General features: G+C 49.4%; 1 protein-coding gene across 1 annotated transcript in view; it reads left to right on the top strand.

Annotated features, from left to right (window-relative positions):
- KCNH1 (potassium voltage-gated channel subfamily H member 1) overlaps positions 1–17,911 on the top strand; it is a 375,558-nt gene that overhangs the window by 352,571 nt on the left and 5,076 nt on the right. Inside the window, exon 11 of the mRNA XM_006163695.2 lies at positions 17,866–17,908. Within this exon, the coding sequence (XP_006163757.1) occupies positions 17,866–17,908 (43 nt within the window). The remainder of the gene's footprint in view (positions 1–17,865; positions 17,909–17,911) is intronic.

Genomic DNA, 17,911 nt, shown 5'->3' with positions numbered 1-17,911 from the left:
AGAGTGTCTATACGGAATGGTTCTGCAGGTCCCTAGCCTGAAGATAGAGACTGTGACCAGGTAACCGCCTGAAAACCATTTTGGTTCTAGCATCATCCGTGGGCTTCTCCTCCCTCATTGTCAGAAGACACCATGGAGGAAAAATGGGAGTAAATTGGCAGGAAGTCTGTGTTAGGCCTGGGATGTCCAATCTTCCAGGCACAGAGACTGTTACTGGAAATGAGGGTGATAACCTAAACATCAAAATGGCCAGAAAGTCAAGGATCCTCCTCCTATGGATACGTCAGGGCATTGTGCTGCTCCTTGGCCCTCCCTTCCTTTAGACTTCCTGGCAGAGGGCAGGAAGGGCCCCTGAGACATGTTCTCAGGTGGCACCAGGAGCTTCCCCACCCTGGACCCAGGGAGATTGCATTGTGGTGCCCGGGACACCCCTTCCTGCCTGGCACTGCTTCCTTTAATTAACAACAAGCCAGGAGTGAGGGCAGCCTCTCATCTCGTAGGGCTGTCTGCTGAGGGGGTGCACCTCTGCTTCAACTTGGAGCATCATCTGGTGATACTCACCTAACCCTCCCCACCCCATGAACCACCACCCTGCCTGGCGCCTGGATTTGAATTGTTCCTTCTAGCTGCTGGCCTCTGCTTTCCTGCTTTGGCGCTGGGCCAATTCACAGCATAATTGGAAATGAAGAGCACAGATGGAAGATTGCGAGTTTAGCCTAAATATGGACTACTGTATTTCAAAGTCAGGTGTTTAACGAGAATGTGCTTCTATGCCTTGCTGTGTCCTAGGAGGGACTCATGTTGCCAAGGAATTCCTCAGCCACTCTTGGTCTGAATGGGTCTGTGTCCACATCAGGCCTACGGCTAACCAGAGCTAGCTCCTTTAGCTGGATGTCAGGGCTGTCCCTCCCACTGAACCAGTGACACACAGCCACATTCTCAGTATGAGGAAAGTAAAACCTTAAATCCAGGGTGAGGCAGGGCAGAAACTGCCGTTACTGAGCATCAGGGGTGCTATGTGTATTTCATTTAATCCACAGGTCCACCATTGAAGCACATTATTCTTTTCACAGGGGGCTCAAGAACAGCACAAAGAAAGACCCAATTTTGGAAGAAGTTTTAAAACATAGAGACAGAGAGTGTGGGTGGAGACCTAGTTGGAGAATTAAGATTACTTAAGTGGGGTCTGTTACACAGTAGGCCAAGAGGTGAGAATGGTGAAAAGCAAAGCAAGTCTTAATTTCAGATGAAGATGAGTAGCCCTGTTTTTTACTCCCAGTAAGAACCAAGGAAGAGAAGCAGAGCCTGGGGCTCTGCAGGGGGCTGCAGGCTGGACGGCAGGCGAGTGTTATAGCCCACAATCTCAGGTGTCAGACAAGCTGGGCTCAGCCTCTCACTCACTGTGGACCTGTTGGCCTCAGCTTCCTACTCTGTGCAAGGGATGGCAGTAGTGACTGCTCCACAGGGCTATTGTACAAGTTCATTTAAATACTATATGCACAGTATTTAGAATAATATGGTTGGCTTCTGGGGAAAGTCATGATGCATAAAAAAACAGAGAGAATTTTGCATTTCTATCCTGGGATGTCCAATCTTCCAGGCACAGAGACTGTTACTGGAAATGAGGGTGATAACCTAAACATCAAAATGGCCAGAAAGTCAAGGATCCTCCTCCTATGGATACGTCAGGGCATTGTGCTGCTCCTTGGCCCTCCCTTCCTTTAGACTTCCTGGCAGAGGGCAGGAAGGGCCCCTGAGACATGTTCTCAGGTGGCACCAGGAGCTTCCCCACCCTGGACCCAGGGAGATTGCATTGTGGTGCCCGGGACACCCCTTCCTGCCTGGCACTGCTTCCTTTAATTAACAACAAGCCAGGAGTGAGGGCAGCCTCTCATCTCGTAGGGCTGTCTGCTGAGGGGGTGCACCTCTGCTTCAACTTGGAGCATCATCTGGTGATACTCACCTAACCCTCCCCACCCCATGAACCACCACCCTGCCTGGCGCCTGGATTTGAATTGTTCCTTCTAGCTGCTGGCCTCTGCTTTCCTGCTTTGGCGCTGGGCCAATTCACAGCATAATTGGAAATGAAGAGCACAGATGGAAGATTGCGAGTTTAGCCTAAATATGGACTACTGTATTTCAAAGTCAGGTGTTTAACGAGAATGTGCTTCTATGCCTTGCTGTGTCCTAGGAGGGACTCATGTTGCCAAGGAATTCCTCAGCCACTCTTGGTCTGAATGGGTCTGTGTCCACATCAGGCCTACGGCTAACCAGAGCTAGCTCCTTTAGCTGGATGTCAGGGCTGTCCCTCCCACTGAACCAGTGACACACAGCCACATTCTCAGTATGAGGAAAGTAAAACCTTAAATCCAGGGTGAGGCAGGGCAGAAACTGCCGTTACTGAGCATCAGGGGTGCTATGTGTATTTCATTTAATCCACAGGTCCACCATTGAAGCACATTATTCTTTTCACAGGGGGCTCAAGAACAGCACAAAGAAAGACCCAATTTTGGAAGAAGTTTTAAAACATAGAGACAGAGAGTGTGGGTGGAGACCTAGTTGGAGAATTAAGATTACTTAAGTGGGGTCTGTTACACAGTAGGCCAAGAGGTGAGAATGGTGAAAAGCAAAGCAAGTCTTAATTTCAGATGAAGATGAGTAGCCCTGTTTTTTACTCCCAGTAAGAACCAAGGAAGAGAAGCAGAGCCTGGGGCTCTGCAGGGGGCTGCAGGCTGGACGGCAGGCGAGTGTTATAGCCCACAATCTCAGGTGTCAGACAAGCTGGGCTCAGCCTCTCACTCACTGTGGACCTGTTGGCCTCAGCTTCCTACTCTGTGCAAGGGATGGCAGTAGTGACTGCTCCACAGGGCTATTGTACAAGTTCATTTAAATACTATATGCACAGTATTTAGAATAATATGGTTGGCTTCTGGGGAAAGTCATGATGCATAAAAAAACAGAGAGAATTTTGCATTTCTATGCATTTTGCATAGAAAAACAGAAAAAATACAGCTTGACTTTTCTGACAACCCAACAGATGCTCTGGACAGTCAGCCCCTGGTGACCTCTATCGTTATCGGAGGATTCTGGGCTGCTTCTGTGGGTACCTTCCCCACTTCTTCTCTACGATTTGAGTACATGAAAGTTCATTTCTCTAACATTTCGTTGTCCCCAGCCCTCTTCTCTGCATTTCCTCTTTCTGTTTATTTCAGTTCACCTTCCCGGTGAGGCCATTCTGTAACAAATTCTTCTCTTTTTTGTCTCCCTTCTCTCCATCTTGTTATGTTACATTCTATGCTTCCATTAGTCCATTGTCCCTCTCAGATGTCCTGTTTTCCTGGAATTGGAACCGCTTGTGCTTCCTCTAGACCCCTTGGCCCTTCTGCTTGCTCACTGGAGATTTCCCATGGGTCAGCTGGGGGTGGCCCTAGGCCTCAGTGGCCAGAACTCTCAGACGGCCAGTATGCAGTGTTCATTCTGCCTCCTCTCCACCAAGAAAGCCAAGAATACAGCAGGGGGACCAGCAGCTAGCATAATGGCTATGTCACTGGACTCCCATGTAGTTGACCACGGTTCGAGTCCCGGACCGAGTGGCTTAAACTCACACCGGGTGCGTGTGCATACGTGCCCAAGATCCTAAGAGGAGAATAGAGGAGAAGGGATTGTGGTGTGGCCATCCCCCCTGGGGGGTGATTTCTCACTTTCTATCTCTCTGTCTCTGTCTTTCTGGAGAGCGCACGTGCCCTATAGCAAACACTTCTCCAAAAAATAAAAATAAAAAAAGAATACAGCAGGCACATCTGCTTCAAGTCTACATGATGGTGGTCTATGGGTGTGGGACAGGAAAGCTAACTTGTCCTTTGCCTTAACTGCTTTCAATCTCTGGATCAACTCAAATGCCAGAGGTTTCTCCCAGAGTTACTCTGGCAGATTTTTATCCAGTGTTGTCTTCAAAATACATCTTCTGATGAATCATGCCCTGGCCAGCTGTAGCCTTGGGTGAAAACATCATGCACAGCTGTGTATGGAGCAGCCCAATCCTCAGCATTTTATATGTTTTATTTTATTAAGTCTCAACCACAAGCCCATGAAATAGCAACTATTATCCATCTTTCAAAGTTGGGCAATCTCGGGTTCAGAAAGGTTAAGTCCTTTGCTGATGATTTGTTCAGTCAATTAGTGGGCAGAACTGTGACCACAGACAGCCTGTGTGCTGATGTTTGAGCTCCACCACCAAGACTGGGATGCCTGGATGATGGGGCACTGGAAAGGGATGAGGTTCATGCTTCTCTGTTTGGGAAGCTTCCCTGGGAAGGTCCTCAGGACCCTGGACCAAGCTGAACACCTGGGGCTAAGAGGACTTTCCGGGTGAGCTGAACCTGAGAAAAGTGGACTCTTGCAACAGGCTTCGATATGCACTGGGATATGCTCTGAACGCCTTTGAAGATTAGTGAGTTTGTGCTAAAGCATAAAGTATAACTGGAATTAATTATCTAGATCCAGTGCTGCCTCTCACATTGGGCCTGGGCCTCAGGCCTGGAGAGAGAGACAGAGAGAGAGACAGAGAGAGAGAGAGAGATCAAGATGCTCTTGCCACATGCAGACATGGGATGTGCAGCTTCAAGCCCAGATGACACTCTTGGGTGTTCCTCATTCCAAGGTAGCAAACACGGTAATCTGTCTCGCAACCTGCATATTCACACACACAGTCCAGACTGATGGAGGCAGAGTGCACACGTGCTGTGGCCTCTCACTGCCATGGGGGCCAGGGCTGTGTGTGTGTGTGTGTGGCGGGGGTGCCATTCTTCTGGCCCATGGCCAGAGCTCAGGCCTGACCATGCAATCTGCCAGGGCAGTCTTTCCAAGAACCCTTTCCTGCCTCCATCAGCCACACACCAGGCAAGCCTGTTCTCAGTAGAGTAATCCACATCAGTGCATCTGGGAAAGTGGCATTTTAATTTGCAGGAAGCAGCTGATGCAAAAATAGGAGTCTTGTGGTGCATATCAAGTGGTTATATTACTTCCACTTCCTTTACTGTGTGTTTTTTCCACATGGTATCATTGTGGGCACATGGTACGCTGATAGACAGTTCACAGATTATATTTCTCTCCTTTTCTCGATATGCAAATGGCAGAAGTGAGTTCTGAGTCCAGTACAGAACAGGAAGGCTGGCATAGGATCATAGCCATGACTCAGGAGCGTTAGTTGTCCCCTGGCTTTAGGAATGTGGCATCATGGGCCGGTAGTCCAGGTCCTTGGCTGAGAACAGAGTCTTGGCATCAGACCATGCTGGACCACCACATGGGTGTGACAAAGGGGCACAGGCCCCGAACTGTCATCACCCACACCCAAGGAGAAGCAAACCCTGTTAGGGTCCCTGGCATTCCTCCTCTTTCTCACTTTTAGTCTTTCTGTAAAATGCAGCTGTTTCATAGGTTAGCCCAGGCCAGGAAACCACTGGACCATAGCTTCAGAAAAGAATGCTCTTTTTTTTTTTTTTTTTTTTTTTTTTTTTTTTTTTTTAAAATACTACAACCGTCTTTCTGTAAAATGCAGCTGTTTCATAGGTTAGCCCAGGCCAGGAAACCACTGGACCATAGCTTCAGAAAAGAGTCTTTTTTTTTTTTTTTTTTTTTTTTTTTTTTGCCTTTTTAAAATGTCAACCAGCCGTCTTATATCTCACAGTCCCTGTGTATTAGTGAGCACTGCTGAATACTTTTCGAATGGTTGATCAGAGTGATTTCCTTATGGACTGAGGTTTTAGAGAGTGACATCTCTCCATACGAAAGAACCTGAGGCTTGAACCCGGTGGGGAGTTGAGGTTAGGTCTGAGGAGGAAAGTGTATGTAATAGTTCGTAATAGTTATGTAATAGTTCACAGACTCTTACAGTGGAGTCTGGGATTGGGGACTGCCCAGCTCCAGGGATGAATGGGCAGGGAGGTCTAGACTGGATGACCAGAAGTCAGGTCCACTCGTTGTTCAACAAAAACCAGAGTTGGGGAATAAGGAAAGGGATTTATTCAGTGAGCAGGGAGAGAACAGACTGGAGTCCATAACCATCTCCACTGTACTGGATGTGATAAAGAACTTTTATAGGCCAAGGGGTCAGTGAGGGTGTATACCCAGAAGCAAAGAGCAAATTATTCATTGTCTTGTGGCAGAATCACAAGGAGACCTGGTCATTGTCTTTGGGCAAGACAAGGAATCCTGATGGTGTCAGGGGTGGGAGGTGGTGATGTGGCCATCACTGTTAGGACAAGGAATCCTGATGGTGTCAGAGGTGGGAGGTGGTGGTGACCCATCACTGCTAGGACAAGGAATCCTGATGGTGTCAGAGGTGGGAGGTGGTGGTGACCCATCACTGCTGGGACAAGGAATCGTGATGGTGTCAGAGGTGCGAGGTGGTAGTGACCCATCACTGCTAGGACAAGGAATCCTGATGGTGTCAGAGGTGGGAGGTGGTGGTGACCCATCACTGCTAGGACAAGGAATCCTGATGGTGTCAGAGGTGGGAGGTGGTGGTGACCCATCACTGCTGGGACAAGGAATCCTGATGGTGTCAGAAGTGGGAGGTGGTGGTGTGGCCATCACTGCTTGAGGGGCAGTTTCCATCAGAAACAAGCAAGGCAGAATGACCAGTTTCAGTTCTCTGCAAGGGGCTTAAAGATAAGCAAGATAGGCAACAGAAGCAAAATGGAGTCTGTTGAGACAGCCAGCCCTCAGATCCTCGTTAGAAGCAGCAAAGGTCTAGGTATGCCTTGCAGTACTGAACCAGATAAAATCTCAGCCACTCATGCAGGCGGAGCGGTGGAGTCTTTCCCCTCACTATCCTCACAGCCAGCATCTGTACAACTCAGCAGGGTCAATGTTAACTGCTGTTAGTTAAGCATTAGGCTGAAGGGTTAAGATGAACCCCCCACTCCCCCCCAGACTAAGTACAATATGGAGCCACTCGTTCTGTTATCATTTGGTTACAGATGCCCGTGGGTTTTCCAGTACCACAGGGATAGGCTTTATGGCTCCAGTCCTAGCTATCCCTAGGAACCCAGGGTGGCAGCAGCTGCAGACCTGCCTCCCCACCTGGAGCCAGGGTGTGGCTCTGCTCCCACTGCACATGTGCCCTGCAGGTGAGGACCCAGCAGTGTAGGTATAAATAGCTTGAGGCCCAGGCAGAACTGTCTTCGTATCTAATACCTTGGCCTCTGCTGAGGATGGGACTTGGGACTGGGGGCTAGGATAGGGATGCTGGTGCCCTGGAGGGAAATACGGCACAGAGATGGCTGGGGTAGGTGGGGAGAGTGAGGGCTACAGGCACATACCAGTAAACTGGCATTGAGAAGGGCCCTCTTATCTCCTGAGCATGTGTGTACATGTGCATGACCTTAAACACAAGTGTGAGCTATGTCCTATGGGGCTGTCTCTCTCTGCTTCCCCGTGTGTGTCTTTGCTGGCACGAACTTGACTTGCAGGCTAGGGCACTGGCTCTCAAGTAGAGGTGGAGGCAAAGGCATGGCATGCAGGGTGCCATTCTGGGTGATTCTGAACCTTCCCCGCTGACTACTGCTAGGGAACGGGGAGGCGCTGACCCTAGGGTTCCTCCCACAGTGCACTGCCAGAGTGACCGAGCAAAGGCAGAGAGGAGGCCTGAGGGTCATCCCGCTGTGCCTGGAGCTTTTGAGGGAAGAGGTTTAAAGCCTTCCAGCCTGTGAGAGGTCCATTTAAATCCAGTTTCCTTGAGGTTTTTCCTGTAATGGTTTTCCTCCTTTGAGGGGCCAGGGTGGGCCCCCTTAGAGTGGAGGCCCGCACAGAAGAAGCCCCACAGTTCACGCAGGGTTCTGGCTGGCTCCTGGAATGGAAGACAGCAGAGGAGCTGAACGCCTGTGGGAATCAGTGATGTATTTCTGGGGGTGCCTGTGATGCTGCAGATGCTCCTCAGGAGCCTGGTGTGGGTGCACTTCCGAGTTTGCAGATGGTGTCCGTTTCTCCTTATGCCATAGCTGGCATATGTGCCTAGACACGGGCAGGTTGTGTTTCGTCTGTCTGCTCCCCTGCTTGCCTGGGCCACCCCCTCTGCACGTGTCACAGCCTTTGCTCGGCCTCCTTCCCTCCAGTTGTTCCTCCCTCCCCACCCAAGGGAAGGTTCTATTCCCTCCTGTCCGATTGGCAACTTTACCATCACTGAAGGAACGATGGAAAGAGTCTACTCTGGCTAGGAGAGCAGAGCCCGAAAGGCCTATGAAGCATCGATGTGGCCATGCTCTGAGAACATTCAGGTTTAGAGCTGGGGCCAGACAGAACTGCAGCATTGATTTGTAGATGTGAAGGGAGAAGACAGGCCTCTTACGAATGCCATTACATTGCAACTGCACAGCAAAGCTGGAAGTGGATATTTGTGTATAAGACGCCTAAGGTCATTTCCTGAGGGTCCATGGCAAGCAGCACGTAGCAGGGTGGGCATTTGCACCAGGTCTGGCCAGCACCTCTGTTGCCTTTTATCTGCATCAAGGTGAACACTGAAGGGGAAAGGCCAGTGAGAACAGCCAGGCAGAGCACAGGGAGCCAAGGGCAGGGCCACACGGGGAACGTGGAGAGAAGAGGAGGCAGGACAAGAAACCCTGGTTCTTGTTTGCGAGTGCTGCTTAACAGATTGCCAAAAACTTGGTGGCTTAAAACAGCAGACGTTGGCTCTCCATCTTGCAGTTCTGGAGGCCGGTCTGACGTCAAGTTTGTACAGCACAGTTCCTTCTGGAGGTTCAGAGGGAGGCTCCGTTCCATGCTTCTCGCTTAACTTTTGGTTGCTATCAGCAACCCTTGGCATTCCTTGGTTTGTGGCTACAGAATTCAGCATCTACCTCCACCTTCCTATGGCCTGCCCCTCTGCATTGTGTCTCTTTTTTCTTAGAAGACACTCATCACTATATTCAGAGCCCACCCTGTGTAGGATGATCTTGTTATGAGAACCTTCTCTCGCATCTGCAAAGAACCTTATTCCAAGTAAGGTCACATTCTGAGCTTCTGGGTGAACATGGCTTTGGGGGGCCATATTTCAGTCCACTATACTGAGGGAGCACAAAGCAAAGAGGAGGTCACAAATATGGCCCCTAGTGACATGCTAGAGGACATTGACTCCTGCCTGGCAGTGCCATCCCTTTCCTGAGCAGTCAGCAAGGGCTGTATCTCTTGTGCTGGGTGCTGTTGGAAAGGAAACCTCCTCATCTGCTTTGGGCTTGAACCTTCCTACAGACAGAACAAGCACATCTGTGGGAGTCTTTCAGGCCCCAGGCTAGTCTCTAAAAGGAAGACCTTGCTAATCTACCTACTGTCAAAACTCACCATTCCCTATACAAAGAGTGAATGAGGATCCAGCCATGGCATAGTAATTAAGGTAGCTGGATTGCACGTAATCAATTAGTAGTTTGAGTCCCATACCTGGTGGCTTGAGAAGCATGCTGGAAGTGTGTGGATGCGTGCCCAAAATTCCAAAAGGAGAGAGAAATGGAGAAGCAACAATTCCTTATGGGAAGTGATTTTTCACTCCCCGCACCTTTCTGCCTTTAGTGAGTGAATGTGTCCTCTGGCATATTAAAACAAAGCAAAACAAGAGTGAATGAGATGATGTCAGTCTTCATGGGATGCCACTGAGGGTTAAGAAAGTCATTCTTATCTAATGATGCCCACAATGTTGCAAACGCTCAAGAACCTGGCATGGGCAAGGCTGTAGGCTGAGATTCAGATGGAAGGGCAGGAGCTGCATGATAGAGGGAGGGCCCAGCCTGTGAGCAGCACTGAGCACCAATGGGCCAGGTAGGTCTGCTGAGACCAGACCATATGCAGATGGTCTTTCCTGGACACAGTCCCTTGGAACCTCTATGCATCCTACCCATACCCAGCACTGTGCCGTGAGCTCACGAGCAGCCACAAGATAGCTGGTAACCTCAGCATGCTCCAGGAAGGGAAGATTTTCCAGTAACCAAGACACTTGGGCCCAGACACTGCACACCCTCTCCTTCCTGACTTGACAGATTACAGAGTCTCAATTTTGCCTTAAGTCATTCCTCTCTCCTGATGAATTAAAAGACCACAGAGCCAATTGTGCCTAGTGCTTTGTGTTCAAGCTGTGAATTTACTGGTCTGTCTCCCAGAGCCTGGCGTCCTCTGGAAGGCAGGGCTGTGCTTTATCGGCAGCCTCAGGCCGGGGTGGCAGAGTCTTAGCTCAATGAGCAATGAATGACCTGAACTGCATTGGTCCCTCTGGGGAATTCTGCCCCTCCTGAGGCCCAGGTCTCCCAAGTTCTGGGCAGTCATACATTCATGACACTGTGGAAGGAAAAATGTAGCGTTTGACTCCATGATAATAGCAGTGGCCATCTGAGGGGTTAAGTAGCCTTTTTTTTTTTTCTTTCTAGAGTTTTTTGCTATAGGGTGCATGCGCTCACCAGACAGAGAGAGAGAGAGAGACAGAGAGAGAGAAAGCCAGAAATCACCCCCCCAGGGGGGATGGCCATGCCACAATCCTTTCTCCTCCATTCTCCTCTTGGGATCTTGGGCACGCATGCACACGCACCTGGCATGAGTTTAAGCCACCGGGTCCGGGACGCGAACTGCGGTCGACTACATGGGAGTCCAGTGACATAGCCATTACGCTAACGGTTCATCCCAAGTAGCCTTTTTGAAATGTAAAACCGAACTAATTGTCTATTCCTATCAGCCCATCTGCAGCTTGGTTTTCTGTTTGAGTGTCTTGAATAAGCCAGCGTGTTGACCTTATTTTATGCCAGGGCTACTTGGGGAAGGGCTGGTGGGTGAAGATGGAAGGAAGATGCAAGGTCACCAGGGCTTGGAGCTATGTTAGGTGGGCCTGCCCTCCTGGAACTCTATTGCTTAAGGCAGCCTGAGTCTGTGCCAGCCTGGACTCAACTCTAGAAGGACAGGAGACCTGGCCCCTGTTATCATGGTGGAGCCACACTGTGTATGTACCCTGCATGCAGTAGGTGCCCCATGAATGATTGCCTGGCTTTGCATTACCAACTCCAGATAGCCCCACAGCCTATTTTCAGGTCTAAGGTAGAAGGCAAAAATGATCCCTAGGACTGTCAGTCCCTTTAGTCTTCTTCAATGACCAGGGCCTGAGAAGACCCACTGGGATCAACCCTGATCTCCCCAGGAAGTTGAGCCTGGCTGGGAGTGTGGGCACAGGGAGAGAGTGTTCAGGGCGCTGCTGTGTGTGGCCCTACCGGAGCAGGTACAGTGGGTCTGGTTGTCTATTCAGAATCACCTGAAATTTGTTCAAATGCCTGTTCCTAACCCTGCCATGGGAAGTTCTCTCCAGGGGGCTCTGAAGGGCAGCCAAATTGGAGAACACTGATCTGGCCCAACCAGGACAGGCCCGACTTGCCCAAGGGGTGGCCAGTCAGTGTGAGCCACTCCAAGCCTGTGATTTCTCCTGCTCTCTGCATGTTTCAGATTGGGGATCTGAATCCCATAGAAAGCACGAGAAAGCCTTTTGGGTTCATCCACGGTTTTCTGTGACTCACACCTCAGCCTTTGTTCATTTATGCAAAGCGCTGAGAATTACATTATGTGTGTATTTTTATTCCACAGTCTGAGCTCTTTTAAGTAACAGTGTTCCCACTCAGGTGCCTCCAGACATCCTCCTGCTGCCAGGACTCCAGGCGGTCCGTTGCTGTCCCAGGCCCGTCTTCCCCTCCATGTGCTGCCAGGACTTGGAGGGGCCTCCTGATCCCTTTAGTCTGATCTCGGCTGTAACTTTAGAAGGGCTGGAGTTTGAGGAGGGCTGGGCCCTCTTTTAAGCAATCCAGAAGAAGTAGTTGGTTGTCCTGAGTCACTCAGATCTCAGAGGTATTGGTTTTCCAAACGAAGTTGGAAATAGTTGCTCAGAGAGCCCTGTAGCTCCAGGATCCAAGTGTCAATTCAGCTCAGTGATTGTTCATTCATTCATTCATTTAGCTAGCTAGCTATAGGGCATGTGTATGCACCAGAGACAGAGAGAGAGTGAGAGAAAGTAAGAAATCACCCCTAGGGCAGATGGCCACACCACAGTCCCTTCTCCTCCATTATCCTCTTGAGACTTGGGGCATGCATGCACATAAGCCTGGCATGATTTTCAAGCTGCCAGGTCTAGGACTCACACTGCACTGTCAGTCATGTGGGATCCAGCACCTTAACCTACACACCACCTGCTGGCCCCACAGTGACCATTATTATAGGCCTCCCAGGCTCAGGGCTGTTGCTTGGTGCAGTCTCAGAGGGATGCAGAGATAGAGGAGCAAGGCACAGCAGCCATCCTGCCCCGAGGCATCCTCCGTCTCCCTGGATGACAGAGGATAACGACAGTAAGCCAAGAGCTACTCAGCATTTGGTGTGGGCCTCCCTTGTCCAACCTGTCAGGCTAGGGAAAATATATGCTTCTGCGGGCTGATAGGACTTGGCTGGACCCAGGAAGGTTCTGGATTTACCCCATCACCAGTATATAACCATGCCAAAACAGAGAAGACTCATGCCAGGAACAGAGAAGTGGGCTATCTCCAGGGCCAGGCCTTTTCAGTGGGAGACCCCACTGCCTCTCAGTTGGCGCAGTCCCTTATAAGGTCCCAAGTGTGAAGAACGGTGATGTCAAGGCAAGATCCAATAAGCAGGTGTCCTCATTGCAAGAAGGTTCATCTCAGGGCTGCTCTGGGCTCCTGTAAGAGTTTGAAGAATAAAATCAGGCAAGGAGATGATGACATCGGTATGAGGTCAGTCTGAAATGAAGACAAGTAAAATACGGAAGTGATCCCACTCTACCCTTCAGGAGTCTCGGCGTTGTGCATGGAGAGCCACCCATGAGCGCTGTCTCCCCACTGGACCACAAACAGATATGTGAAGCAAGTGTCTTTTGGGGGGCTGGGGTATGTGCACTACTTCTTTTACCTCAGCGTGGGGCTCACAGACCGGGGAGTGGCCACAGTTTATGTGCTGACATATTCATTGATCAACTGACCATTTATCAAGCACTTTATAGGCCAGACAAGAAGCTGAGGATGAAAAGAATAAAACCGTGGCTGCCTTCAGAGAGCATCTACCTAAAGGGAGAGTCAGACCAAAAGAAAAAGGCTCCATTTTACAGTAGGTCACAGTGATCTGTGATGTGTGGCTGTCCCATGCTTGGCAACACCAGGAAGGGTTTTCTGACTTGGGGCAGAAGGAGAGGAGGAGAAGCTTATTGGAGTAGATAACCCCTGACCTGAATCCTGAAGGTCACACAAGAGTCTGGGTAGAGGGATGAAGCAGGAGATGAGAGATTTAAGGAAGGTCCAGGCAGCATGAGCTGGGCCTTCTTTGGCCCTGAAATCCTCCTGTATGTCTGGAGAATACAGAATAACTCCAGGGTGGGAGGCAGAGAGTTGAGCAGGGACCAGATTCTGCAGGGCTCCTTCATCATGTCATGGAGTTGAGCTACCAGGAAGCCATGCATCTGCAATGGAGGACCCACGTCCCAAACTCAAGGTGCTCTGCAGTTGAGTTAGAGATAGGAGGCACCATTTAGCTGGAACAGGGCATGGAAATGGCCATCCTGTCCATCAAGGCTATGCACAAATACAGAGGGACCTCAGATTAGATAGTGAGATAATTTTAGTGTTTTCCAGAGGGGGTGTTTTGAGAACGTTACTCATTTGAAAGAGAGGATCTGGAAAATGGGTTAAGGAATGGCTCAGGAAAAAGGGCATAGCAGCCATAAGAAGGTTCTTTGCTGAAAACAATGTATATGGTAATATCCTTGATTTGGTGACCACACATTGCATACATGCTTTGAAAAACCATATTGTACACCATAAAGGTAGGCAACAATTAAATGTAAATAAGAAATTAGAGAATAAAAAGAAACACTATCTGCAGTGTCTTCCTCTTAGACATTCCTAGGACACACGAGCATGTTAAATCTTTGAGAACTCTTGCAGTTAAGCAACCAATTCACCATTGCAGCGTGGCTCAAACTTATTTTACCTTGAAACTTCTTTCCCTCTTATTATACCTGTTTAAGTCTCATGGAACTCTTTGGAAAAGCTGGACAGGCTTGTTCCCCAGGCCTTTGGCCAGAGTCTGTTAAACAGAGAGCATCCTAGGTTACGAGACTGAGGGTCTTGCCCCATCATCCTGCTGTAGGGACCTGCAGACAGAGCTGCTGTGGCTGGTGCTGACAGCACAGACCTCATTGCTGTGAGTCGTGCGGCTCACCCTGTTCACTTCGATCTAAAATACTCTGCAAAATGCACAGTCATGGCTGCCTCTCAGACTCCATGACTACCTTCTTCCAAACAGCAGTTGAAGTTAGAAGCAGAGCCCTTGATCCCATCAGCAAAGCTGTCAGCCACGTCAGCTCTGAAAGTACTCCTTGCGCCTTGTCTCCTAGAGATGGCTGGTTTTAATCTCTGATTCTGAAAGGAAGCTCAGGAAGGAAGGAAGCCTTCCCCTGGGTGACACCGTGACATTCAGAGGCTGCCTCTGGCACACAGCAAACCCTACTATGGAAGAAGCCAAGAGACTTCATGAAAGTTGGCACAGACCTAGAGCCCCACAACTCCTCCTGGGGAGACCTCCAGCCTGTGAGGGTCTGAATGACCTTGCTGGCAAAGCGGCCACACCTGAATCTGCTACTGGGTCAGCAGTAGCATCGAGGATTCTGATTGAGGTGCATCTAGATGAAAAGTGTGTCATAGTCAGACTCTCCAGGAGGATCTCCCACTTCCCCTTACAAATACCTTCTACCGTACATATCAAGACTGTAAAAACCTACTGGTATACCCTGCTCTATCTCTCAGGATAAGCTGTGTGTTTCTCCTCAATATCCGAAGAACTTCCCTTTTTTAAATCTTAGACTATCTCATTTCAAGTCTCAAGGGCTATCCCAGACCTCTGATGTATAGAGAGTTGGTAAAAAGACTGTTGTGTGTGTTCTGAGTCAAACTCTTTCTTTTATAACATTGATCATGACCTCTGCTATTTCATCTTCCAGGTGAAAGACATTCTCTTAGTGATTCATATTTATTTGTTATTCACTCATTCCAAAAATATTTACTGAGGGTCTCCAAGGTACCAGGCACTTCTAAGGGCTGGAAATAGTGAACAAAACGGATCTCTCTGCTTTATTAGAGCAGATAAGAGCAGATAATCTGTATGTTTTTTAAAAGTAAAAGGTACAGTGTGACATGCAAAATACTGCCTAGTACCTCAGGGAGCTTTCAGAGGCGATAAGACATGGATATAAACAACTGGTATCTTGTTCAGAAATTGTTACTGAGGAGGAATAGAAACCCATTCAAACTAGCTCAGGTTAAAAACAGGAAAGTGTCAGGAATCCGAAATCCTATAGAAATCAAGGGCAGGAACCAGAACAATTAGCTCTAAAAGCATATCTCTTTGGGTATATTCTCACCCATATCCTTTCTTCCTGTTTTCCTCATTTCTTCCTTCCTTCCCACCTTCTTTCCTTGTTCCCTTTGTCCCTCCTCCCCTGACTGAGTAGGAGGGTGAGTGAGTAGGAAATCCTTGGCATCTCTTCCACATATGGATACAAGACAGAGACTAATTAGGGCATAAGAGCAACAGGAAGAGCAACAGTTAGAGGATAACTGAGAGCTCACGGGATCAGGGGAGACTTTCTGGAGGAGGTGCTGTTTGAGATAAGCCTTGGTGTTGGGAGGACTTCAATGCCTGTTGGAGAACAGGGGCCTTCCCCAGAACAGAGAACAGCGTGCGCAGAGGCCGAGAGGTGGAAGCCTGCCAGTCTTCTGACTCAGAGCACTGGGGAATGTGCGCAAAGGGTCCCGACTGCGCTATTTATCGTCATTGCTTTGTCCCTGTGATGCCTTTAGTTGGGCTTCTCTTCAGAGCTGACAGGATTCTCACGAGTCCCGTGGTTTGGATCTGCAGGCAGGATGACAGGAAGAGATGGGGTCTGGCTGAACAAGGGGAGAGGCAGGGTGATAAAGTCACGGCTGAAAGGTCAGGGATTGGGGGAGGGGTGGAACTGGAGAAAGGCTGCCCAGGGGAGGTAAGAAAGCCATGTGTGGGGAACACAGTGATTTGATTTGAAGATTTAAACAAGTGACAAGAGGGCTGGGAGCTCCATACCACCTATCTGTCAGTGGCAGGATCTTTGACCAAGAAGTCAGATCCTAGGTATGAGCTTTCCATCTGCCAAGCGATTTACAATTTGCTGCCTGGTCACTAGCAGAAAGCAATAAAATACTTACTGGGTTTCTCTGTGCTGGGCACCATTTTATTGATCATAGCTGGGAACCTCCAGAGTGGTGCTGTCAGAGCATGGTAGGCAAGGGGCCTTCATGCAGGAGGAAGGGTGTGTCATGTATCGGCTACATCTAGGCTGGGGACGATAGGATTGATTTAAGCACAGCAGGCCACACTGTGCTGGCTTTCCATCAAGTCTGAAGAGTACAGGTGTTCCCTTTTCAAGGAAAGCTGAGACTGGGAAATTAAGTTACCTGGCTGAGGTTACACAGTTCTGTATGATCCCAAGACCTGGGCACTGTGGCAAGTCCTCAGGCAGGTCTGGGTTGGTGTCAGGCTGCCTGACACATAAAACCAGGTTTTACAGACAGGGATGATGGAAAAGCCGCTGCTCTTCCTCACTGTGGGCCTCTCCTGCACTTCTCAACAATCTCAGTCCCGCTGTCCTCACACCAGCAATTTATGTGGACAGATAATCTACTGCAAGTTCCTTCCCTGGGCCAAAACATGTCCCAAAGTCTAACTGCCACGTGCAATAGAAGTTAGAAGTTACAGGGCTTTCCTGTAACCAGATGCTGGCCAGGGGAAAGCTCTATAATTGTGGCTGATGCTCCACTGGGAGCTGGATTCGTGAGTCTGTTGCTGGCTGGCCGGCTACGCTGTGCATGCAGTATTGCCCTTGTCCCTATTACCTGTTGGCTGTCTAATGGATCTGGTGTTAAATGGCTTGGGTACAAGTCCTTTAAGGCCTCTGACCTGTCATGTGATATTCAGCGACCCCGAGCCTTGGTTTTCCTCTTCTCTAAAATGGAGTAAGAGTATTTATCCTACAGATCTTACAGTGCTCTTCTAAGGAATACAGGAGATAACATGAACGTGCCTTAGGCACTGCGGAGCGCTGCCAGGGTCTCACTGTTAGACAAGCACATCGTCAAGGTCACGGGCCTTTGTTCTCCTGTAAGCTCCCCGAAGACAAGAAGGGCTTTCCTGCACTAGCTTTTATGCGTCTCCATCAATCATGCTCACTCAGGGCCCAGATCTATGGATGGCCATGGCAGCCGTGACTAGAGCCCTGCTTAAGGACTCAGCTGAACCTTTCCTTTTTAACCTGAAAGTGGTTTAGACCAGGGATGTTTCAAGTGTCCTGCACCCCAATCACTAGGCAGCGTTTTATTGTACAGATTCAAGGGCTTCCCCTCTGGAGATTCTAATGGAGTATGTCTGTGGTCGGGTCAAGAGAACGAGTTTTGAAAAGTTCTCCTGGTGATTCTGAATTTCAGGCAAGGCCAGGTGAAGGGGCACAGGCTGCAAGGTTGGGACAGCCTCCTGAATGGACGCGTTCTGCAGTCTCCAGCCTTCCTGTGTGTGAGGATGGAAAGAATGGGGTTAGTTCCTCTTGAAGAGGACAGCAGCAAGGGCAACTCCTGCTGCTGGAAAGCTGGAAACCTGTGTCAAGGAAAGAGGTGCCAGTCCTGAGAATAGCCCCAGGAGGCTTGTGGGGCTGTGAACACACTGTGGGCTGGGAGGAGACAGCTGTGCTAGGCAGAGGGGCTAAGCGTGCCTGCTGGGGCCACCATCTAGCTAATACCGTGTGTCTTTCTGTGTTTTCTCCAGATTGTGTTCCGGAAGATCAGTGATGTGAAACGGGAAGAGGAAGAGC

Source organism: Tupaia chinensis, unplaced genomic scaffold (assembly GCF_000334495.1).
Source record: "Tupaia chinensis unplaced genomic scaffold, TupChi_1.0 Scaffold142846_1, whole genome shotgun sequence".
NCBI lineage: Eukaryota > Metazoa > Chordata > Mammalia > Scandentia > Tupaiidae > Tupaia > Tupaia belangeri.
Note: the sequence above shows the minus strand (reverse complement) of the source record. Positions and strands in the feature narration are given on the sequence as shown.